General features: G+C 32.6%; 1 protein-coding gene across 2 annotated transcripts in view; it reads left to right on the top strand.

Annotated features, from left to right (window-relative positions):
- The window catches only part of LOC118190682 (protein trachealess-like), a 386,424-nt gene that overhangs the window by 228,112 nt on the left and 132,313 nt on the right, over positions 1 to 25,999 (top strand). The window contains exon 1 of one of the 2 annotated variants that reach the window (XM_035361441.2): positions 24,408 to 24,642. The exons of the other annotated variant lie outside the window; for it this stretch is intronic. Coding sequence (XP_035217332.1) covers positions 24,521 to 24,642 — 122 coding nt within the window. The 5' untranslated portion in view covers positions 24,408 to 24,520. Of the gene's footprint in view, positions 1 to 24,407; positions 24,643 to 25,999 lie in introns of those variants that run through there. 2 annotated transcript variants of the gene reach the window in all.

Here is a 25,999-nt window from a genome sequence, read left to right as displayed (position 1 = left end):
ATAGACGAAATGACAGCGTCACGTGCAAAGCAAGTAAAATGAACGTTTATATTATAAAAAGAATGCGTCGAACCGTTTTCGTTTTTTCTTTGTCTGTATTATCCTATCTTTGTCTATTTTCAGATACATTCTTTGGTAATTGTAAAATTATTATAATAAGTTAAAGGAATATCAAAACTGTTAAAATTTTTGGTGACTCCCATGGGAGTCGCGACCCACAGTTTAAGAAACTCAATATAGAATGTCGATCGAATACACACAATTTAATGGTGTGGCCAATTTCTCGTTTCAGACTGGCTAATTATGGTAAAATCCATCTTCTAAAGGAAGGATAACTTTCATATGGAGATTTCACTTAGAGAAATTTGCTCTTATTTCGTTTGAAGGGAATGAAAACCCCGTATACATTGTCAATTGAGTCTATTGTCTGGGCTAAGATATATTTGCATAGACTCCAACAACTACGGATACTCCGTAGTTTCTACGGAAATTCATAAAAAACTACGAGCTACGAAAAGTATGGAAAAAAACTACGGATTTTAAGAAACGGAGCATGAGAACCAGTACGCATAAGCGGAACCAACTAATTCATCCGATGATTGGCTGAATACTCGTGTCATCCTATATCAAGTGTTGAGTGCGTTCCAGGTTTTGAAGAATAACCAATCGTAGGATCAGAAACTCAAACCGTTAATGACTTGTCAATAGTTCCTCCACAGCATCTCTCTACCGAAGAATATGGTGTATTGTACATAGACATTAAAAATTTTTATGAAATAAAGATTCATATTCTTCAGAATTTCCATGCAGTAAAGCATCCAAAATTTTTGCGAATCACGCACACTGCAGTGTATGCAACAAAGACTTCTCTGTTGCACATGGCGGAAAAGATGACTGTAAACGGCATGTTTTTCCTCAAAAGCATATAGAACTTGGCACTGTAAAATCTAAAGAAATAACTAATTTCTTAATAAAAGATGTGCAATGTTTCCACGGCTTTAACACTCTATCAGTGATGCATCAGTTGTAACCGTTGATTAAATTCTGTCAGGTAGAAGTAAAATTTATTATTTTCTTAACAATTTTTTATCTTGCCCATAGATTTCTTATGCATTAAGTATTCTTCTTGCTTTGGTAATCATTCAACTATGAATGTATCTCATTAACATTTTTATGACTAAAAAAAATTATTACATCTTATTAATTTTCATTTATATTTCAATGTTGTTTAATAATTACAAAAAATGTAAGCAAACAATAACCAAATTAAATACTCTCGAAAAAAGGGTAGGGCACAAGGGATTGAGAAATTTTCCTGCACTGACTTGTAAGGATTTTAAGTTTTACTAACGTTAATTTTATTTAAAAACTTTACTGTCCACTCTTATTTTCCACTTCCGGCCAGAATAAACGCGGTTAGTTTTAGTATGCAAATTGAGCTTGCACACTGCTAAGTATTTAATTTGTGGCTTTTAGCTAAGTAGAGATAGACTTCTCTAAACCTTACTTCGCACGTGCTTTTCAGTCAGTTGCTGTCCATCTTTAAGGCCAGAAATTTAGTCCTCTTCATACCGAAGACGTATTGTAGTTTTTCCTCATTTGGCGCACTATATACGTAAAGATTAAAAGGCCAATCTTCGCGTTAATAGTCTTTGTAAAGCATTTGAGTTTAGTTCTCACTTAATTTAGTTTATAGTTCTGATTTTTACCTGCAGACAAGTACTGGTCTTTGTATCCCGAAGTGCGAGAGCAGCTGTAAACTGTGAAGAATAAGGGGTAATTAAACCCTTTCCATCTGTGGCGTATCTTCTACAATTTCAACAAACATAGTTTAAACTCACTGTTCTACATCAGGACACCAACATGTTTGCCGAAGCAATTAGACGAAATAGTAGTCCTGATAGACTTAAAAGCTGATAAAATTAAAAGACAAGAAAATGCGCCAAGTAAAATATTTTAAAGTGATAAGAACCCCCAAACTCCGAAAACAGAGAATAAAAAGGTCTCTTCTCTGTAACACTTTTTTATCCTACAGTATTACATCAATTTTATCATTTTTACGTTCTCAATTTTTTTTTCAAAAATATGCAGCCTCAGGGTTGCTCTTAAAGTTCAGTAACCCTAGAAATGTCTTTATTAAACTCACGCCGTTTTGAAGCGTTAATCAGGCGAAACTCTTCAGCACAAAAAGAAACAGCGTTCATTTTACAGTAAGAATTCTGTAATCACTCTAATTACCAAATTAAAATAATTTTGAAATAGAATCTAAATTGCTGTTACAACCGTGAATTTCCGTCATATCTGATCCGTATCGAAGGAAGCATCATTTTACACAAGATAAATTTATCCAATAACGGTCCGCGTTATGATTGTGTTTTTTACCTGCCTTGTATCAATCTGCATAATTGGCTACAGCGCTCGAAAGTATCACGAATCGTGTGCTATCAACGCTATTATGCATTCACATCTTGCTAGAGTTTTAAAAGCCCTTTATCGTTTACAACGCCCAAAATATTTTGTTTCTCATTCTGATATTATCTGGTTTGCTTTGCCTTTTTCCTTCTCGTTCGAATCTACGAACCATCGCTAAGGAAGACCTGCACACAAACTGCAATTGCAGCCATCAATCAGTTATCTTTTCTTGTAGATTTTTATGTAAAATAAGAGGTCATCGGGTTGAAATATTTTCACACGTGTTATGGCTTATGAGTGGCATTAATATGAAGTGAGTTTAATGTTGCGTTTTTCAAAGCGTGAGACGAACGCTGTAGGGGGTCGTGAATGCCCAAGACAGCCGAGATATTAGAAGTATTGTAATTCTAAATGCTTCTGATACATGTCTAAAGTTTTTCTGCTTTCACTTATAGATTTGTTATTGATAGAGATTATAGCTGATTCAGTATTTCAAATCTACTTCATTCGTTTAAAAACAGATTGCATTTCTTCTAGAATTTACCATTTATATTAAAAGAATTACCTAGTTTTGATGAGACCCGATGAATTATATTGGATCTTCTTACGATGAAAACCTCACCAAAATCCTATTTACCATTTATTTTCATTTACTGCATACAAACATAAGTTTACACAAAATAAGAAAAGAATTATTAAATAAAAAATCAACTAGAGGTGAGATTTTAAGGTATGTTCTGCCTCCTTTCTGCATTCTGAGTCCCGGCGAAGCAATTGTACAGTTTTCACGTCTCCTACTTCAAAGATATCTAATGACTCTACACTGGCGCCCGAACTAGAAAAGGGGGGTGGGTGATGTTTCTTCACCACGAGGATCTGGCAAATGGTTCCCCTAATTCCAAATGCTTTTTAAAATGAGTATTTTTCCCTCCTTTCTGCATGCTTTCGTGGTGTAATGGTAGCACACTCGGGGCGCATTCGAGAAGTCCAGGTTCGAGTCCCATCGAGGGCATTCCACACTTTTCATGTACTCCTGCTTCAAAAATACCTGATGTCTCTACAAGACAAGCTAAATAAAATTAAAACTCAATTTATTATGCTTAATTCAAAGTAAAAATAGGGAAAACGAAAGCATACTAACGCTTACAGGAGAAAGAGAGGGAGTGCAGATCAGCTACATTCATATCTATAGAATTAATCATGAGTCAGTGCAAAATACGGAATAGAAGCAAAAAAATATTTTACTTTTAATAACGTATAAATAATACTTTTCCTTTATTTCCAAAATTCTCCCCTATCCTCAAATAAAAATATGCATTCAATAATTTTTCCTAATTTAATATATATTTATACAGGATAATATTAATAAATTTGTACTATATACATATATATTTTATGAATTTCTATCTAATATAAATAATCTATGATGAGCAACGTAATAAAGTTCAGAAAATGCGTGATGTTTCTACGACATAGAAAGATATTTACATAATATGTATTTCTCATCAACTCGGCATAAATAGATCATTAATGATAGCATGGCAATCATTGAGCCCTTTCATAAAGATAATACAGCAATGAATCGATGAATTATGAAAGCTCTTAACTGGGAAGAATCCAAATCTGTTAAATGTGAGCTATTTTGGAAGAATATGTTTCTATGGTACACGATTCCATAAAGTGTGCGATTCAAGTCTAAACCAAGCAAGGGCATTTGACATAAAGTAATAAAAGTTGCAAGAAGTGAACGAATAATGTCTAGGGATATAGGGAAAACTTCGAAAATGTTATTGGGGAGAGGCATCTCCCTAGGGTCAACTTTCCCCTGTCACCCCTTGATGAGAAATGACAACAGGAGCAACTCCTGTGCTGATGACCACTACCAGGGTGATGGGGAGAGTCCTCTTATTACCATATTGACCGATTTTCGCCTGCTTTGCTGGGGTGACCCATTTTATCTCGTTTTGTGTAGAGAAGTCTGCTACTGTCACTCCGCAAATGTCATCGCAGCTCCGAACGGTCTGTTTTGTAAATGGGAAGAAATCCGTAGACCGAATATTCTTACTATTCAATCCTCTTCGCTTGTGGCACGATAATTGTCCATACATGTGAATTTAACTTATCCGTTAGGTTTGTTAAATGAGAAAAACTTTTTAGGAGAAAAAAAATTTTAATTAAATTTTGTAAATTAAAATTTAGTAAAATTTTCTTAGATGAAAGCATTTCTGCAATGAGATTTATTAACATTTATAAGCTGGAAGTTTTCTCATATCTTTAACTGTGATTTTTTTTTTTTATTTCTGTGATTTTCTTAGATGTAAACCTTTTAAATGAAAGCATTTCTGCAATGAGATTTATTAACATTTATAAGCTGGAAGGTTTCTCATATCTTTAACTGTGATTTTTTTTTTATCTTCGTAACAAGACTATGAAGAGTTCAGTGTGGATTAAAATTGTTACACAGTAGCAACAAATTAAGTTCGATTCTTGCCAGGATGAATCCTCTATGTAATATATTATGGTATTTTCCTCCGCATGTGGTATGAGTAGAGGAACAATTTTCACTAAAAAGCCTATCAGGAAAGAGGTTGTACCCAGTAATATCCAGTTTGCACCAAGGAGGAAGAATTCAGCTTTTGAATCCCAGCACTCATTGTACCTTTTGTATTTTGTCGTAATAAATTTTAAAATGAATCTCCGAGATTTTGTTTTAAATTTTCTGATCGTAATAAAATTTTACGAACTGTTTGGGAATTTTTTTCTATTAATGCTTGTATTATAAACAATATATTTTTTATTTATTAAAATATGTTTCATGTTTTTTTACGCAATGTTCCTTTATTTCCTTGTAGGAAGTAAAAGATGTATTGTAATCGCGAAAATTTTGGGTTTCCAATGCGGATGGTAAAATGGATTTTAACAGTTACTAATTAAAAGGATTTTTAAATGGAAACAATTCAATGGATAGCAATTATTAATATAAAAGTTTTTATAATATAAAACTTCTCTAAACAGAATTTCAGATAGGGATATGGAACCGACATTTAAAAAAAGTCTAAAATAAAATTTCTTATATTTCATACGGATTTTTTTATTTAAAATTAGTAAAATAATTAAAATTTTGTCTCAGAATTAAAAAGGAGAGCTTAATAAAATTTTAAAAAGTTTATTTTTTATAGTAAAAAAATTTGTTTTTAGAAGCGTGATCATTTCTTCAGTTTTAAAAATTATTAAAAATTTTACCTATTTTTATCTATTTAGAAAAAAAAAAATATATTCTAAGTGTAGCTTTGTTTTAAGCTTTCAATTTTTTATTAATTTACATCATCTAACAAGATTCTTACAGACCAAATCTTATACAGTTAGTTGTGCATAACTGTGGTATTTTTCGTGCTTTTATTATCTAAACATTTGTAATCATAAAGATAAGAGGTGAACTGACTGACATCTTCTAAGGATTCTTATTTTAACGGTAGCCCAAAAGACAAAAGATTTTAAGATTAAGATGTTTTAAGATTTAATATAATTTATCAGTACAGATTATCAATACACATGGCTTAGGTGGAATACCAAAATATTTAACAGGATATTAGATAAATATTCGTTTAAATTAACATGAGAACTTTATATAAAAATTTTAAGTGGACCCACATTATTTCCTTGTACGGCCTATAAAATTATACACATTTTTTCCTGCACATCATTTAAACTTAATACCTCGAATTTCCTTAGAAAATTATTTCTCCTTAAATAAATTCAGTTCTCACATCGCAGAAAGGCAAAAATACATAAAACGCTAAACATTTTCATTAAAAATTGCACAATACAGAAAAACATAAAACATCAAATACAGTTAAAACAGTTAAAAAAATTATTTTTACAATTAAAATTCTACCCAAAAAGTTTCTACCCAAAAACAAGCAATGCTGCCAGCGAGCAAAGAAGGCAGATTTTTCGGTGCACAAAACTGAAAGTTTTGTGCTTTTGGTCCCACTCGGCAGAAAGACGCTGAATATGCAGAAAGACTTATATCACTATTTTTATAAGAGTTTCAAATGTAAACAAATCTTGGCTTCGTTAGGTTTACTAGCAATTAAACAACTCTTAAATTGTTGATAATTCTAAAACTATTGCATGCAAATTATCTAAAGGCATAAAAACTTTAACCGGAACATAACAGCAACATATATCAATCATTTCTAAAGCAAAAAAATGCAAAATTTCCAACATGTAAGGAGAAAAAAACTTAGCTCACTGAGCCAGGTAACAGAGGAGGTATATTTATATATGTAATAATAAAATTCCATAGTCAAGAATACACTTAAAATTCTAACTGTATGTTCTTTTCATTTTTTAATGGCGAAGTTCTCTTATTTGAAAGTACGTGGAATTAAATCTACAGCCCCGTAGTCAAGTTGTTTTTCCCGCCTTTTCTACACGTACAGTTATAAAATGTTCTGGAAATATTTAAAGCGAACTGGATTGGCTGATGAGGCTGACGTCATTTTTTTTGAAGCTCTGCCTTTCCAGAGGCTATATAAGGACTCGCAAAGGAATATCGGGGGCTTTTCTTTAATGTAATGATGCAGTAAACTTCATACAAAAAGTTATTAGTAATTCTTTTTATTTACTCCGGATATCTGATTTTGTAACTGATATTACTCCTGAATAATAAATGGATTTTGTTTTTAAAACTTATCGTCTGATAATTTAAGCTACGACTACATCTACGATTCTTCACAAATCTATTTATTCCGGACAAAAGCTGGTACATCACATATATATATGAGTATGCATACGGTATATATATACGGGGTTTTTTTATATATATACACTTTTGGTGGAGGTCGATTGTAACCAAAAAGGGAGGTGCACAATTACATGTTATAGTAGCAACATATTCAAAATTTCAACTTTCTAAGTGTGCTCGTTTTTGAGTTTTACGATATATATATATATATATATAAGAGTCCTTTATTGTGTCCGTAGAAACGGATGTCACGCAAAAACATCATTCATATAAATTCGTGACCTCTCAAAATGGATATTTTCGTTGAAATATGATACCCGAAATTTCTCGCGATAAACAATATTTTTTCACTTTCGGGTAAAGAAGTAAAAAGGATGCTTGGAGATTAAAATTCTGCGTAAGCTTCATTTTGATTATTAACCCAAGAAGAACTTATGAATAACGCCATTAAATACATTTTTGAACACAAAAATGTTTTTAAAAAGCAAAAAATCGTAAAATTTGATAGAAGCAGAAAAATTACCAACGCTACAAATGCACATTTTGCCCCCAGTGGGAAGGATGATAAACCTTCTGTGTTCTATAAAACAGTTAAAATATGTAAAGATCTCAGGAAATTGCTAAATTTACGTTAAAACGTGATGCTTATTTGCGTAAATTGCATAATAATATCAAAACCGAAACAAATATAACAAAAAAGGTAGAAACAACCATCTTCTACCATTATATCCTCTTACTACATAATTAAAAATAAAAAGAATATTCACTTGTAGTTGCACTTGTTTTCCTTTCCCGATCACAAATTAGCCTCGAATTATTAAATGGATCCAGACTCCATCTAGCACCATAACCGGTAATTAAGTACCGCCAGCGAAACCGGTTCGTTTTTCTGTAATTGTTCTCTAATGAAGAGTGCATCATTTTTCACGCTTTAAAGGGGCGACCTTTACCTTTTAATAGGAGTACTTAAAAAGCGAAAATTCTTGATAATCCGATCTGAATTGCAGTTGTGTATAATTTCCCCCGACAACATTTTTATACAAGTTTCCGAGTGGTTATCTTAATACTTATTGATGGGAACTACAATTGAGGGTTAGTGAAGGTTTTATGAACAGTGAACATTCCTGAATAAATGTAATCTTATGCTGCTAAAACCAGTTTTTAAAAGCCACCGCCACCACTTACGTAACTCTTATCAATAGAAATAGAAATATGCATGATTAAGCATATTGATCGCATTATTTAAATTAGAAGATTTTATGAGGTATTGCATTGTTGTTATTTCATACCAAAATTCTTTAAAGTGAAAGTATTAAATCTGTTCTTAAACTGTATTCTTATCTGGCCAGATGTATCATTATTATAGACTGAAATTCCATTGGGAAGTAACTTATATGTGTTCCATTAAATGTATAAAAACTCTTGATCGTTGTAGTAGCTAGCGGTGCTGGATGCCCTTTCGATGGATTTATCTTCGAATCCCAGAAACTGCATAGATGTTTGTGAACATATAATGTCTCTGGAATACGAGCCTTTAAAGGTTGTTATCAGAGGAAGAGGGCTAGATGAGCCTTGCAGAGATCTCCGTCAAAACAGGGATGGAATTGGGCAGACCCTTGTTGTCAACCATAAGGTGTCCAAAGCTTTGGCCAGCGACAGCAAGCATTCTCTCTACTCCTTTCACATTCTCTTCTCCTCTCCTTCTTCATTATTGCTGTTGGTTGCCCAAATCAAAAGACAACTTTTCTTTATTACAAAGCACGGACGTGAGACCAGAATTAAACCCATGCAATATTATTGCTAATTAAACTGAAATGATGATTTATTAAACTGAAAGCATTATAATAAAAGCGAAGTGTTTCCTAACCCTAAATCGAGTATATCTAAAAAGTTGAGTATTTGTTCAATGTATCAGTCATGTATATGTAATACTGAACTTCAGAAACGATTTTTATGCTTTTTCTTTTACAAATTGTGACAACAAAAAGGAAAAAAAATGAAAGCCTTTCAGATTTTATATTGCGCCCAAAGACGCGTTTTTTTTTTTTTTTTTTTTTTTTTTTTTTCATTTACACACGCATACCCATTTCGAAAGCATTTGGGATAAAAATATTTAAAACAGCACATCTGTAAAATTTCCGATAGAGACTCTCGCGCGATGGAGATAAAAAGGTTTTATCCGTACAGTGTTGCCATTGTTCTATTTGAAATCATCAATTGTTAATCAAAAATTCGTTTAAGTTTTACAAAATATAAAATAGGCAATAAAACAAATTCCAAATTTTAAATTCGGATTTCCGTGTGCGGGTGGAGGACTACGTTATTCAAAATCTGATGACCGTTGTTTCTTCACAGTGCGAGAAACATACATACAATAATGCAGACTCTTCATTATTTAATTTCTTTAAATATAATGCAGAGCAATAACATTTGGTGGCAACAATTTGAAAAGCGATGCAACGCTTTTTTGATTCAATGCAAAATGCCGTTAATTTAAAATAATAGCTCTTCTGGGCTAACGCCCCTTTGGGCTACACAAATCATATGCAAAAATAAACACAAATGATCATATGTAAGTCTTATTACAGAGGCGGTTGAGTTTTGAGAGCGGGAAATGTCAAAAACCAATTGCGCTCTGGCTAGAAAATCAAACTACGGATTTTTCAGTTGTTAGTTCGAATCGTGACAGCAGAAAATAGGCACACACACACACAAAAAAAAAAAAAAAAAAAAAAAAAAATTGCTCTAATCATGCACATTTGAACACATGGTGAACATTTGCATTTATTTTCGTAATATAAAGCAATCTGTATTTGTAGTAATTCACAAAATTATTTTAACAAAAAAAATTATTTTTTTAATTAAAAACTATTTTTAATAACTTTCCAAAACGGTCATCTTCTTGGAAATTTTTGAAAAATTCAGTGTTTAATCTATGTCGAACAATTTGTCTGTTTTTAATGCACTCCATTTATTGAATTTCTACGTCCTAAGAGCTTTATTTCGAAGGCAAGTTTGAGTCTTGGCGAGGAAATGCGAGGGGAAATGAGAGGTTCAGCAAAGGTACCAAACTTAAAATAAATTGTTATATGTAAAATATGGAAACCCTTCATCGTATTTTCTGCGAAATCGCTTTATTTACCGCGAGCGACGATTTTAGGCAGCATCAGTGTAATATCCGATAGCTGCGGTATATCAAAGAGAATTAAATAAAGGAAATATCGTACCCTAAAAGGAATCATAATCAGTTCCTTGTTGCATTTATCACTAATACGAATAAAATATAATTCGCTCTGTTTTCAGCGTAGAAAGCACTTAAACGCGTATTACTCTTAATATGTCTGGTTTTACAATCATCATGATTTCTATATTCCCTTTTGTAATCAACTGGAGAACTAAAACTAGTGAAAAGAAGACTCTTTTTATTATAAAACAATAAATTCTTTAAAGAAAATTCATTTCTGTCTACATCATTTTATCCATCAGCAGCTATAAATGAGCTGAAAGACGCAGCAAGTGGATACAAGGGAAACTCATACTCGCAACTCAATAAAACAAACGTATAAAAAGGCAATAAAGGTTCCATTTGACCACTGGCTACATCCGGTTCTCTCCCTCCTTGCACTCCTCGTTTTCAGCTCTACTCACAAAATGAAACACGAGAAAATTTTTGGAAACAGTAAAAAGTGCCGATACTGTGCATCAATCAAGTTTACTTCTGAGACACTAGGGACTGTAAAATGCCTCTACGCGTACAACATTACTCCCAACCGTGGAAAAAGAAATGTTTTCTAAAAATATAATAAAAACTTGCAAAAAAAAGTAGTGGTAGTTTGCAGGGAATATAAGAGCTGTCTGCGGCAGTGTGAAAAATGACAGGTCTCATAGCACTTGTCTCATCATCAAAGAGAGAAAGTCGGGAAGAGGAAAATAATAATAATAAAAAATTGTGATGCAACAGAAAATGGGGGTGCGAAATAAAAGATGTAATCCTCGTATGGGTGATAGAAGCTGAAGTTATAAAGTTTTCTATTATTTTTTTATGTGGTTGAAATCGATGGGGGTAATGCTACGGATAATAGAGTGCTCAGTCTAGACGTGAACCGCTCATTGCTGGTTCATAAATTGTTTTCATTAAGATGAACACTATTCATCTAAAAATAACTCTTCTAAGAAATATAAGTATGTGAAACACATTAGTTTACCAATAAACAGAATATACAGAGAGTGAAAGAAATATGCAAATGGTCAATAAAAGTTAATGATAATATTGTTGCGTGCGTACCGGTTCGTAATAGCTGAATGCACACAAGTCCGATGATAGGTTAATAAAAATTTATTTTATCAAAATAAAGTACTTCAAACTTCTAGAATTTTCTGCAGAAATACTTCTACAGGAGTTCACAGTATCTCAGAAGGCAATCAGTAGTTACGCATCAAACTACTAAGAACGTTAAACACAATGCAATGCAAAGCGCATCTAAAGAGAAAGGCTAACCTGGATATCTTAGTTCACGCGGAACTAACAACTCGCAACAATAAAAATTAAGCAACTGAGAACAGATGCTTTCTCTTCGCCCTTAAATAGTTTTCAACCGTCTGCTGAGAGATTTCTATTAGTTTCTGCTTCTGGAAATTACTGCAAAGCAATACCAGGTGGAATTACGGTTACAGCTAATATAGCAGTCATTTATTCAGTTTCAATACATATTACGGTGATACAGGGACCGGACTAAAATATCGCTAAATTCAGCGACTTTTGGCAGTTTTACGCCAAATTTAGCGACAAAATAAGTCGCCAAAACCGTTGTCAGCTTTGCGATATCTCGCCAAATAACCGAGATACTTATTTACTCAATATTAAATGCAACAGAAAATTTGGATTGTGGAACAAGCTATACCTCTGGTGTAGATAACTTAAATACATCAATAAATAAAAGTCTTCACAAATCAAGCACAAATATTTATCCAGATTTTGTTAATCAATCGGTTTCTTAGTTTGCTTTTCTGTCCATTTCTTTCCTTCATTTTCCTCTAGCAATTTCCAATAAAGTATTTGATTTTCTGAGATGATCTTAACTACAACTTTAGTGAGGTGATATTCTAACGCATGACAAGCTAACTTGGCTGTCGGCTTATAATTAATAGTTTGTTGTTGTTTAAGGATAAAAATTTATTTTTCAAACCATACTGTGTTAGATACTGATACAAGCAAGTGTAAAAGACTAACAGATATGTAACGTCTTGTTCTTAGTTACATTCCTGTTCCTGTCACAAATGTCTTGCACGTTAATTTACCTAATATTTTGTCAGAGTGCAAGCTGCAATGCTTGTCTGTTACTTTTAGTTTGTGAAACCAGTATGAAGTTTAAGATTAAGTCATTTTATTTTAGTGTTTGTGTGTTTATTTAGACTTCATCTTATTTAGTAGCTTAATTGTTGGCTGAGATAATAATTCTCAAGGAGCTGGAAGTTAACTGAAAAAAAAAGAAGGCAACCAGGATTTTACTAAGCAGCATTTCTTTCGGTTACACACTAACATAATACACATTAAAAATAATTAGATGTTGCTTTTAGCAAAGGAAATGGGGAAACTTACGAGTTCGTAATTTCCTTTCGGAAACGCAGATATAACAGAGAAGAAACATTTACTCATCTTAACTGCATCTGTTTATTTATTTCCGAGAGTTAAGTTGCGTCTCAGAAAATATTTGTAGACGTGAAACAAAATACGGTTTCGTTTGGTTTATGCGATTACCGCAAAGCCTCAAGGGCTATCTGCTTAATAGCAGGGATGCCTTCGTGGAGGACTTTCTAAGGGAAACTGCCTCGTATACACGTTAGACATGGGGAAAACCATGAAAACGGCCATGCAGCCAGCCCGTTCGCGGAATTCGAACCTCGGACCGAACTACCAGTGTTCAGCGACTTCACTAACAAAATACGGTATATACGACAATAAACCAATACCGCAGATTCAAAAGGGTAATAATAATTAAAAAAAAAAAAAAAAAAAAAACAGAGAGAGATGTCACTTTGCTCAGAGACTATTAGGATATTTGGATAAGAAGTCGTGAAACATCAGGTATGGACTCACCAAAATTCGAACCATGGATCTTTCGACTGTTACTGAACCTGCTACCAGTTACACCGCAAGAGCAAGTACAAGGGAAGACTATAATTCCTTGTAATCCCCCCCCCCGCCTCTTAAAAAGCAACTGGCAAGAGAAGAACGAGACCCATTTGGCCAAATCCAGGTTCTAACGAATTATAGTCCACCAGATTTTAGTCATTTTTATATTTTTCAGGGGCTAAAGAACCCAAAAGCTCAGTTATGGCCTCTCCGGAACTCGGATGGATATGTTTATTTTACTTATTTATTTAGTTTTTAGATATTTTTTTTTTTTATATTCTGGTTTTTTATTCCAAGTCTATTTGCGCTACAAATTGTTTTAATGCATATTATCAAATTCTAAAAAGGAACGAAAATTACAAATAATTTCTTCGACATGAAAGAGCAAACCAGTTAGTTATACTTCTTAAACAAGCCTTTCTTAGATTATAAAAAATAAATAAATATTATCGGTAATATTTATTGCAAATCCAATTTATATCAATTTCTACGATCCATCAAAACCGTCAATATTTTACGACTCTTGAACATTCAGTGTAATTTCTCTTATTGCTAAGGTTTAGATCAATCATAAAACTGAAAGACAAACATTTCTTTTCGGAGCGATTGGAACGCGGAGACTCCCCCCTTCTTCTTACACACACACACCTTCATCAATTCGAATTTTGATTGACCGAATGGTCTTCATGCTCGTAAACGACTCGTGCTCCTGTGACAATGATTGACGAGCTTCAACTCTATAGCAATTTAAGCTAAATTATTAGGTAATTAGTTAAAACGGGCATCCACAGTTCCATTTTTAATAACAAAGCGAAGCAATGATTGGAGCCCGTAGAAAGAAATAAAGGAGAACGGAATGTGAAATGATTAAAAAACGAATCAACCCTTTTCAATCAATGCTTATCGGTCACTGTCATGAGGCAGAGGAAATCAAAACTTGGGTACTTTTTCTTGCACTGGTTTCCTGTTTGTGGATCTTAAAATCATTTTAGCTACAATTCGTGACAATTACTTTTTTTTTTTTTTTTTTTTTTTTTTGGTAATGTTACCGTAAAAGAGAAAACGCGCAGTTTAAATGGAAGATGGGTAGATAAAAAAGTATATTACTAATTGATTGTTTCAAGCAAAACGAGTCATTAATTCTGATAAATAGATACTGAAGAGGAGAACCAACTTTTATATGACCGGCAAATTTCATTAAGAAATTATCGCAATTTATTACTTCTACGGATTTATCTTGGACTGACTGAAGTAATGCGTTATTACAGTATGATCATTAGCTTAAATTTTGTTGTTATCTGGTTTCTGGATCATACTAAAGGCCGAGCGGTAAACGACTGCTGAATGATGGTAATTCGTCTCAGGTTTCTAACCTATCTTAACGATTTAAAAAGCGATGAGACACAGATGCTTCTTCGTCAAAAGCAAAATGTTTTGCAAAATGTTAGGTTAGGTTAATTGATTAGGCAAAGCAACTTCAGTCTTGAGGACGCCTCCTTCTGCCTATAAAGAGGAATGTCTTCGTGGAGGATTTTTTAAAGGAAACTGATTCTTGCCGGAATTCGATCTCTGGTCGAACTGCTAGTGTTCAGCGATATTACTGTTCGGCGTTGTTGAGTCCCCCAAAATGGAAGAAAAGGTGACTGTTTTTAAATACATTTTGCTTCTTTTACTCGCTAAATGTTAAATTGCCTAACTCTAACAGATATTTAAATATTTAAAGAATACTTAGTTTGCCATTTTCTTATCAACGTGAAATGATACTCTTGATCCAGAACAAGGAAACAGGAAATTAAATCTCGCTAAAAATCCGAAGCCTTTCTGTGTATGTGTAAATACGTCTAAATTCTTTAAAATGAATAATGATATTTTATATTATATAACTTAGTTATTCTTCAAAACTAATATATAAAAATCTGTAAACATAAATTTTCAACATATGTAACAATTCTCTAAATATTTATGTTATGAGCTTTATTGTAAACATTGCCATCTATGTAAACACCACAAGACCTGAATAATCTGTCTCTGTATGTCATATGTATATTTGTGCAACCATTGTAACTTTGTAAAATTTTATTTTAAATAAATGTCGCTGATAGCGGATGGTAGATAACTTCCATCAATAGAGCACAAAAGCTGAAAGTCGAAATGATGGTGTAGCTGCTCTATTGATGGTCTCCTATATATGTGCAAATAAGGAATCTGACGATGCCGCCGGATGTGAGAAACTGTTAGTTCAAGGTTTTATTTAAATTACCTGGTGAAATGGCAATGACAAACGTTGAAACATTTCAAGCATGTTTTCACAGTTACGTTTCTCTGAGTATTTAACAGACAGCAGAATCATGATAATTGATTAAATTTCACGTGATGCGTACTCTTTTGTTTCTTTTACTTTCTTAAATGTTCAATTGGCTAAGTGTAACAGATATTCATATATTTGAAGTATACTTAGAGTGCCATTTCTTAATTTAAGATGATACTCTACTGCTTTTATATTACTATCCGGAAACTTTTAACCGTTTTTTGCAACCGTGATCGCATTTTTTTTTTTTTTTACAAACTTGGTTTAGATGAAAAATTAAAAATCTAATTATTGCTACAATGTTTTTTTTTTTTTTTTTAAATTGTTACCTGGCATCTTGGAAACATCATCAAACTCCCCTCGGCTGTGAGAAAATCCTTGTTCGTGATTAAAATTAAAATTGTAGGGCTGCTAATAGTAAGAGATTTTAAATAAAAATTGCCAAAGAAAAATTTTAATGAAATGCATATTCTTACATACGTCTTCGGCTCGCCAGTGGCCGAACGGTTAAGTCACTGAACGCTGGTAGTTCGTTCGGAGGTTCGAATCCCGCAAACGGGATGGCTGCATGGGTGTTTTCGTGTTTTCCGCCATGTATAACTTGTTAACAAGAGGCATTTGCCTTAGAAAGTCCTCCACAAAGGCATCTCTCCCTAGTGCCTTATATAAAAAGAATGTATAAATAACTCTAACGATAGTTATAAATAAGAATGACATATATCACCTATCTTCAGGTTGTAACATGCACGCGAATTTTAAGTTGATTTTTCAGCGCATAAAGATGCATTTCACAGTTAAAAAATAAATAAATAAGGTAATTGTTTTATGTAAGGGCATTTTAACCTGTTCTATAATTATAAGCAAAGACAGAAAAATAAAATATGCAGTTATATTAATATAAGTTTCTGTTCATCAGAATTTTTATTAATACATTCATGCATTTAGTGCTATTGCATATTCTATACTACATCTTTACAAATATGGGATTTTATTATTTAAAATTGTATTTATCTATTACTGAAAATTTGGATCTATATGCATTTATATCACAGACGTTCCCCTATTTGATGTCAGTAGTAATCTATTAAGTTAATGTCACTTGTTAGGTAATGAAAAAATAAAGGTTTACGTAAATAATGAACACTTTGTAAAAGAATCTCGCACTGAATCTCACAATAAAAGCGGAAGGTCACCCCTCTCCCTACGCTAGACTGTTACTCACCAAAACCTTCCACCCTGCAACAAATACCAATTAGTACCGCTCATTAGTGCTGTAGAAGTAACGAGAAATTGTGTACCCGTATGTATTCGTTACTCGGTGAACCAGTACTCGTTACTATCGTATCGTTACTCGTTACTTTCGGTAAAATCGATCGGTATCCGTATACTGAGCCTATTTTATCGGTCTACGGCCCTAAAAAGGGCTTTGAAACGTCGCATTGTATTGAATCACGTGAGCTATTCTAGTTTTCCGTCGCCTTTTTTTGGGTAGAAATAATTCACTTTATTTTGGCTATTATTTTTTGTTGCACTGGATATGATTCATTATTAAATTTTCTATTGCTGTCAGGGCTTAGTTTCTAAAGTCAGAAGGGCCTACGAAAAGCCGTCAGGAAAAAATAAAATAAAAATAAAGAAAGAAAGGAAATAAATATTACAATAATAACATTAATTAGTAATTAAAATAACAAAAAAATTACTTATTAAAAAACTTAATAATTAAAATAACAAAAAATAGTGATTAAAATAATGAATAATTAAAGTAACATAATAATTAGCAACTGAAATATAAAATACTTATAAGTACAATTTAATAAAAATGTAAAAACAAATAAAAATTAAAATAATTTTTAAATTTATGATGACTAATTAAATAATAAAGTAAAATACCAGATCTTGTCTTATTGGCTTAGTATCGTTTCGTCCTTTCTCATTTAATCCCCAGCTCGAAAAAGTGTTATTTCGTTCGCTGCCTTCCCCCACCAATTCCCTCTTTCCCGTTTCATCCGCTGTTTGAAAAATAGGTGTTTACTTTACGATAATGCGAACGTCTGTTTACTTCAATTAAAATGTTTTAGAAGAGATGACTGTTTCTACTTCGACTTAGCTTTTGATTTTTTAATATTATTTAATATTTTATGCAGACAAATTATGTTGAGCAGAATAATGAATTTCAGACGTGTTCAAAAGGTGTGTATCTGAATATAATAACATTTTTGTTGTATAGTATCCATTTTTTTAATTTCACACATTTCTAAAGCAACAGAAGTACGTTATCACTATTTTGGCACACACATCAAAAACATGTATAATTAAGATTAATGTTACATTCCTTATTAAAAGTAATGGGTCCTTATTAAATGCAACCATTCATGCTTTTAGAGGATTTTACATGTGGTGGTCTTAAAAAGATGATGTTCACTACCAATGTTTGTTTATGTTCCCAAAAATAGAGATCTCTTAAAAGGTGACCTCTTAGAGATGTCGTAAATAGATGATTTGCTATAATTATTTTCCGATAGATGATGGAATTAATGTAATTTAATGTCAATAACTCGAGGAAGCAAGTTTAAATACGGTGCAACAAAAATACAGAAGTATTTTAAATGACGAAAATATTCATATTTTGTCAATGTCAAATTTAAAAAAGAATTAGTTTTGGGCAAATTATGAAATCTAACTTTTAATGTCGTCTTCTGGTTTCTATATTTATATTTGGAAAACCTTTATACTCGTTATGAAAAAGAAAAATACAAGAAGTTTGAGTCCTGTAGGACAAAGATTGACCAGGAAATTTAGTTTCAAAATTTGCAATGTTTGATGCCATTTGTAACTTGCCTTTGGGTATCGCTTAATTGAGTTAGAATAATTCGAGGAAATAAGTTTAAATGAAGTGCAGAAAAAATAAGCATAATTTAAATAGTCGTAGAAGGAAGTCATGCGGAATCCATATCAAATTTTCACTTTTTCATAATGACCATAAAACTTTCCCAAATACAAATACAGAAAGAATTTGTATTTGGGAAAGTATTGGTTCGATCTCATTTATTTTCATTGGTTCTCATCTATTTGGGATTTGTATTGAGTTCGATCTCAGGCAAACGGGTTGGCTTCATAAGCGTTTCGTGGTTTTTTTCCCCGTACCAGCTTACAAGCCAGCTTACCGCGTACCATACGAGCCAGCTTTCCTAAGAAAGTGCTCTACGAAGGCATTTTTCCTTTTAGGCACATAGCCCCAGTGTGTTTTGTCATAATCAACTAAACCAAATCATTTAAGAAATATATCAGTTGATCACTGCTCAGTATACATCTGTTGTTTCCTTATAAAAACACTTTGTAAAGACGTTTCCACTATTTTGCTAATAATTCTGGAAGGCTCATAGAGTCCGAAATTATGTTACACTAACATCCGAAATTATGTTACACTAGCTAACAGAGAACTTAAGTCTGCTTAATACAACAAAAATCTGCTTGACTTGCTTTCGTGTCTTTGGGAAACGTAAGTATATGCAGAAATAAATATTAAAATCTATCACGTATATTTGTAAGGATGTAAAGCATACTGTTTTGATTCACGATAATGATAAATATGCATTATGTTACGACAGTTTTAAAAGATCACAAATAACTATAAATATGCTAGACTTCTAACAAAATTTCTGTTACAATATGAACATGCATTTATTATTATATGAGTCGTAAAACGGCCCACCAGCGGCCGAGCGGTAAAGTCGCTGAACACTGTTAGTTCGGTCTGAGGTTCGAATCCCACAAACGGTCCTACTACATGGGTGTTTTCGTGGTTTTCCCCATGTGTAACGTGTATACGAGCCAGTTTCCCTTAGAAAGTCCTCCACGAAGGCATCCCCCCTTAGGCAGATAGCCATAGTGTGCCTTGCCGTAATTAAGTGCACACATGAGTCGTAAAATTCAGTGTTCGTCATTTTTAGATTCTAGGTATATGACAAATTTTTTTTTTTAATTTTCGTTTTGTTTTTAAAAATTAATTCACTTTATAGCTTTTCTTCAATTTATTATAAATGAATAGGAGTTTAAATTTTGATTTATATATAATATGATATAAATTCATCATTCATTAATAATATTTTATATCTAACAAAAAAATTATCATTAATGTTCCAAATTTTAATTTTTTTAATGATTTGTCTTACATTTGTTGTATATTTGTTGAATGCATAGCTAAATATTTCAATTATACACAATAAAGGTTATGCAGAAAACAATTCAGCTGGCATGATAGCTAATTGCGAAAGAAAAATTAGAGTCTTATTGCTCTTAACTCTTAGTACAAGCAGCCATTTTTAAATTGACGTTAAAATAAATTTATTCTATGGTCTATTAGAAAATATTTATACTGAATCATTTATTGACGACTTCTAAGAGGTCGCTTTCTGAAAGAAACCTGTATTTTTGAGAGCATAAACATACGTTGATATTGAACATCACTTTTTTAAGATGCCAGAGCAAATGCACAGAGCTCCAAAAATCCTCTAAAAGCATAGACGGTCACGTTTTAAAAGGCTGACTACTTTTAATAAAGCTTGTATATTAATGTTCATTATACATTTCTCACATTTTTACTTTCTTTCAAAACAACGATGCTGTGGTTCAATTGCTTTAGAACTATGTGAAACTAATAAAATGGGCCCTATGTTATAAAAACCTAATTATATTCAGATACACACCTTTTGAACATGTTTGAAATCTATTATTCTAATCAGAATACTTTGTCTACAGAAAACATTGAATCAATATTAGAAATCAAAAGCTAAGTGAGATTAAAGTAGGAAGAGTCACATCGTCTAACCCATTTTAATTCAAGTAAACATGTGCTTACTTTATCGTGAACACCCGTTTTTTAAACAGCGAATGAAAAGAAAAAAAGAGCCCACCAGAGCTCGAGCGGTAAAGTCGCTGAGCACTAATAGTTCGGTCCGGGGTTCAATTCCCGGCTAACGGCTAGCTGCACGGGCGTTTTCATTGTTATTCCCGTGTGTAACTTGCATATGAGTCAGTTCCCTTTAAAAAATCCTACACCAAGGCTTCCCTCCCCGTAGGCAATAGCCGTAGTGTGCTTTGCTGTAACCGAATAAACCGAAACCGAAAAAAAAAAAAAAAAAAAAAAGGAATTGGTGATGGAAGGCAGCTACGAAACGTCGTTTTAAAAGAATGGGCTACATAACCAAATTTCTATCTATACTCTGGTAAACAGTATATTATTTGCTCATCAAAAGCCTAAATTTAGCTTATGCTCGGCTTAGTTCTTAAATTGCAATTTTAGCCACAGCCCCCAAACAAGACGATGTTTGGTATTTTATTTCATTACTTAGTTATTCATTAATTAAATTTTCATTTGTCTTTAAATTTTTATTGAATTATAATAATAATTTAATATTCTAGTTGCTAATTATTTTATTATTGTAATACTTATTTTATTTATTTTTATTTATTTATTTATTTATTCATCTTTCCTGATTGCCTTCCATAGAGCTCCAGCACTTCTAATTTTAAAAATTAAGTCCTGACTACAACCAACGATTGCGAAAATAAAAGTCAAGTAACTTATTTAGTAATAATTAAATAAAATAAAAGCCAAAGCTTTTATTTTCGCCTTACTTGGCTTTTATTATATATATATATATATATATATATATCAAGCAAAGTATGTGTGTGTGTGTAATTTACATTTAATTATAATTTATTTGATATATATATACATATTTACGTTTGGTAGTATTACCGATTGCAATAAAAAGGGAGGTGCACATCTAGATGTTATCACGGACCCATATACAAAATTTCAACGTTCTATAACTAACCGTTTTTGAGTTATGCAAAATGCATATATACGTACTTACACATCACGAAAAAAATCCCTTTCAAGTATCAACTTAAAGTCAGAATCATTAGTCATAAGTATCAGCTTAGAGTAAATGGGATTACATTTAACAATAAGTTTTTTTGGAAAAAAAAAAAAAAGAGAGAGAGAGAGAGAGAGAGTCTTTCATTGTGTTCGTACGTACAGGCGTCAGCCCAAAAAATAATTCACATGGATTCCGTAATCGTCAAAAACGGATATTTCCGTTAAAATATCATACCCAAACGTTTTCTCGATTACAATAATTACTACCATTTTATTTGATACAAGGAAGTAAAGAACCTATATTAACCTACATATTCTTATATAAACAATACCTAAGTGCAGTATATAAATATTTCAAATCAATAAAATCTGACTATGGCACGCTCAAGGGAAAAAAAAAAAAAAAAAAGATGAATTATCTAAATTTTCAAATTACAAACATAAATAGCAATAGTAAAAAGCAAATACAAAATAACGCTTCACGCTATCAAAATTGCTCATTTTCTTAAATATCAACAACTAAATAGTATTTCAACTAAAACACATAATGTAAACAAGAGTTTGCCCGATGCCCAAAAAAATTCAAAATTATCTATGAAAAATATGAGCGCATTGTGATGCAACCGTATCATTCGTATTCAAACAGCAACCGCATCATTCGTATTCGCATAGAAACCGCATCATTCGTACTCGAACAAACCGCATCGTACGACAGATGCGAGTAACGAACAGATGCGAGTAACGAAATGAATTTGTGAGTACCGAATCGGTACTTCGAGTCAACCGATGTACCCGTTACTCAGTAACGAATACATGCGGTTTGCTCCAGCTCTACCGCTCATGGCACAAGCGAGAAATAAGGGGTCCTGAAGGGAGAGAAACCACTACGTCATTTAAACACATAGAATCGGTACGATGGATGGACGGTAAAAACCAGGAGCTCCCCGCGGATGCCCAGACGGATTACACCCGCATGCAGAGGTACGATAAGAGCGGTGAAGCAGAAGCCGAAACGGTCTATCTGAAAGCTTTCGTTGCATGTTTCAAACGTATATTTACAATTTCCTCGAGTTTTGCTTTTTCCTCCTTTCAAAGACGTATGCGTAGGACAGGACATGCTATGAAGTTTATGAACACATTTATTGCATCTGGAGCCTAAATGACACCTGGCAATTGGAAATTAGCGACGGCATAAGGATTTACGATCCCTAACTATATAACCTAATTAAGGTATTAGTGAAAATCAACTATAGAAGAATCATTCTGAAAATCTGATAAACGATCTGCGGGGGGGGGGGAGTGGAGCTATATATTGAGTGGAGATTTTTCCTGCTAAATATATTCTAAAGATGTATTGATATTCATGTTTGCATTTATAATATCTGTTACCCAACAAGTGAATTATTTAAAACAAATGACTTGAAATTATATCGAATGTTGTACTGTCTATCATGTCGTAGACATGTTTACAACGCCGAAAATTTACTGAGATGGAATGTAAATAGTGTTAAAAATTCCTTACGTCATAATAAATGTGTTCATTACATCATACGTTTTCCCTTTAGAAATTTTACTTTCAAATTCATTTATACCAGTGTCACATTTTAAGAATTTAACCATAAGTTGTTAGGAAATTTTTAATCCATTATAAATGGAGTCATATATGCTGCGTAATGTTAGTTGCATCATCTCGTAGGTACTGCCATCTGTTGGAAATTTGTGAAACTTTTCATAATCACTCTAATAGGTGCATATCAGAAATATAATTTACCAAAGCGGTCAAATAAGCATTCAAAGTTAATGTCGTGCATATAATTAACGTAATCACCTTTTTAGCAGTGTCATGTGTGTAAAAATAAACCAAACTTCTGATTTCTAAATACAAACTTCGAGCTTCTAAATGAAACATAAACTACTATTTTCTGTTTACACTTCAGTGTAATGACTTTTATTGCATTTAAAATGTAATCCAAATATCACTTACTATTCTTATGATACTATGATTTACTCTGTTAGCGAATATGGATTATATTTTTGAGTTTTTCAGTGTGATGTTCCAATCTGAATGTAAAATTCTGAAAACAAATTACGAGGTATTCCAAGGCAAATAACTGATATGAGTATTAAAGCTATCCATTCGAGTATTAATTTCATTGCAAAATCATTTTTTGCTGTGAATGCTAAATAATGGTCATTGCCCACTTTACCTCTGATGCTTTGACGCCTTGATAGAAGTGAAAAGGCAAATTTTGATACCATCAGGATGTAGTGTGTTTCTCAGACAATAAACTTATACAATGTGGTCTTCTACAGATGAGCGGAAATTGTGAATACTTTGGAAGAAAAGTTAATCACAATGGCTTATCATTCATCGTGATATACGTATGCAATACATGCAAATTTTTAGCTGGTGAGTGTGGTTTAATGATGAACTCAACATTGCTTGATTCGCACCATCATTTGCGATGAGTATATGATACTGCTGAACTCAGTTGTTCTGATGTTAAAATTAGTTACTTATTCACTATTATATATGCATCACTGGTTTAGATAAGAAGTTTTCTGAACGCTGACTGAGCTATCTAAGCAATCCTATCAGGCAATTGCAAATGCGAAATGGCAGGTCTTACAGGTTTTAGCCCACCAGTAAATCAAAGTCGTACAAACATTTATCTGTGTTAGCGATATTAAACAAATAATAATAATAAAAGATAAAGAGTTAAAAAAATGAAGAAGAATCGTTCCAAGGCGACGAACTTCACAACAAAAGAAACAATCCAATGCGCCTAATGAAGTGAAATAAAGATAGAGAAGGAAAAAATATATCCCGTCGAATGCGAAAAACTAGCCACGTGATACCATCACCAAATAATCCCATCTCCTGCCAACGTGCTCGCCATACGAAGGAAGCCACTGACGCCCGCGGAAGGTGTAATCTTGGTGCCGGAATTGTGAAAGTAACCGGCTACTCACATTGACGCATTAAATGCGTCCGTAGAAGTTTAATTACGAAGAGGCAGTGATCGGTGCTACATGCTGGCATTGCATCAGCGGAGCGATCTTCAGCGTCTGCCGCTGTTTGGAGATGGATTTGGTACAGGCGCGTTCCAAGAATGCCACGTGCCGTATGCCCCGTCGCCCTTCGAGACATCGTGGTGAGAATACTTGAATGTTTTTATTGGTTTTGAAACAGAGAGTTTAATGATTTTGTTTAAAATTTTTGAAAGAATGTATCGATTCGGTTTGTTTACATAAGAGATTTTGCAGTATGTTTTGCTTATAATTTAGATTAATTTTAATTAGTTTCTCGTTACACATTTCGTTTTAATTTCATTCGATTAAGTTTATTGTTTTAAAAATTATTGAATTTCATTATTTATATCAAGATTTACGAAATTTTCTAAACTGACAAATGGAGTCAACTGATAAGGTACATTAGCTAATACAGAATTATTATTTTCGCATTTCGTTTAATATATTTCTAATTGTTTTTATAATAAGCAAGAGGGGAATCTTAAAATTATAGGTTTCGCTGTGGTTTCCCCCCCCCCTCTCCATTTTTACGTTAGAAATATCTATCACAATTTTTTATTCCAAAGGGACGTTAACCCAGAAGAGCTATGACTCTCGTAACGGCATTTTGCGTCTAATTACTATTAACAGCTGTATCAATTTTCAAGTTGTTGCCGTCAAATATTATCACCCTGTGTTATATTTAAAAAAACTAAATTACGAAGAATTTTCATGAATGTATGTATGTTTCTCGCATTGTGAAATAAAACGGTACCTAGAGAAATCAAATTTTGAATAACATAGCCCCCTACCCGAACATAGGCAACTGAAAGCCCGAATTTGGAATCTAGAATTTGTTATTATATATTTCATATTTTGTAAAGCTTTAAAGAATTTTTGATTTAAAAAAAAAAAAACTCAACAATTTCAAAACAAGCAGTGTCGACAGTGTAGGGTATAAAACATTTTTATTTCCAGCGCGAGAGATTGTGCATCGAAAATTCTAAAGATATGCGTTTTTAAATATTTTTAGGCCATTGTGGCGTTAGCCCAAATGCTCTCGAAACATAATATCTGAAAGATTTCAGATTTTATTATTATTATTATTATTATTATTTATTTTTCACTTCGAATTAAGCTTTTGGCTCATTTTCAGTTCTAAAATCTATTATCAATTCACGCAGCACGAGATCCTTGGTTTAGTTTCAGTTGCTTTTGAGTGCAACAAATTTAGCGATTTAAAACAGAATATATACTTATGGATAATAGTATTAGCATTTACATTTGAAATGTTATTGACAAAGACGTATTGCTGCCTGAAATCCTTAAATTATCTTTCAAATTATAACAGTACAATACTTAATTTTGAATTTTGAGTTTCTGTCATACTGTTTGATGCCAAGCAAATGAATTATTTAAAAGGAATAATTTCACGTTTCATTTAATAACATTTGTTTTAAAACAATATGTGTAATTCTGAATTCAGGTTAATGACTTACA

The sequence above is a fragment of the Stegodyphus dumicola genome, chromosome 2 (genome assembly GCF_044657685.1).
Source record: "Stegodyphus dumicola isolate Sdum_Otavi_A_Nest chromosome 2, ASM4465768v1".
Lineage (NCBI taxonomy): Eukaryota > Metazoa > Arthropoda > Arachnida > Araneae > Eresidae > Stegodyphus > Stegodyphus dumicola.
This window is presented reverse-complemented; position numbering and strand designations above follow the sequence as displayed.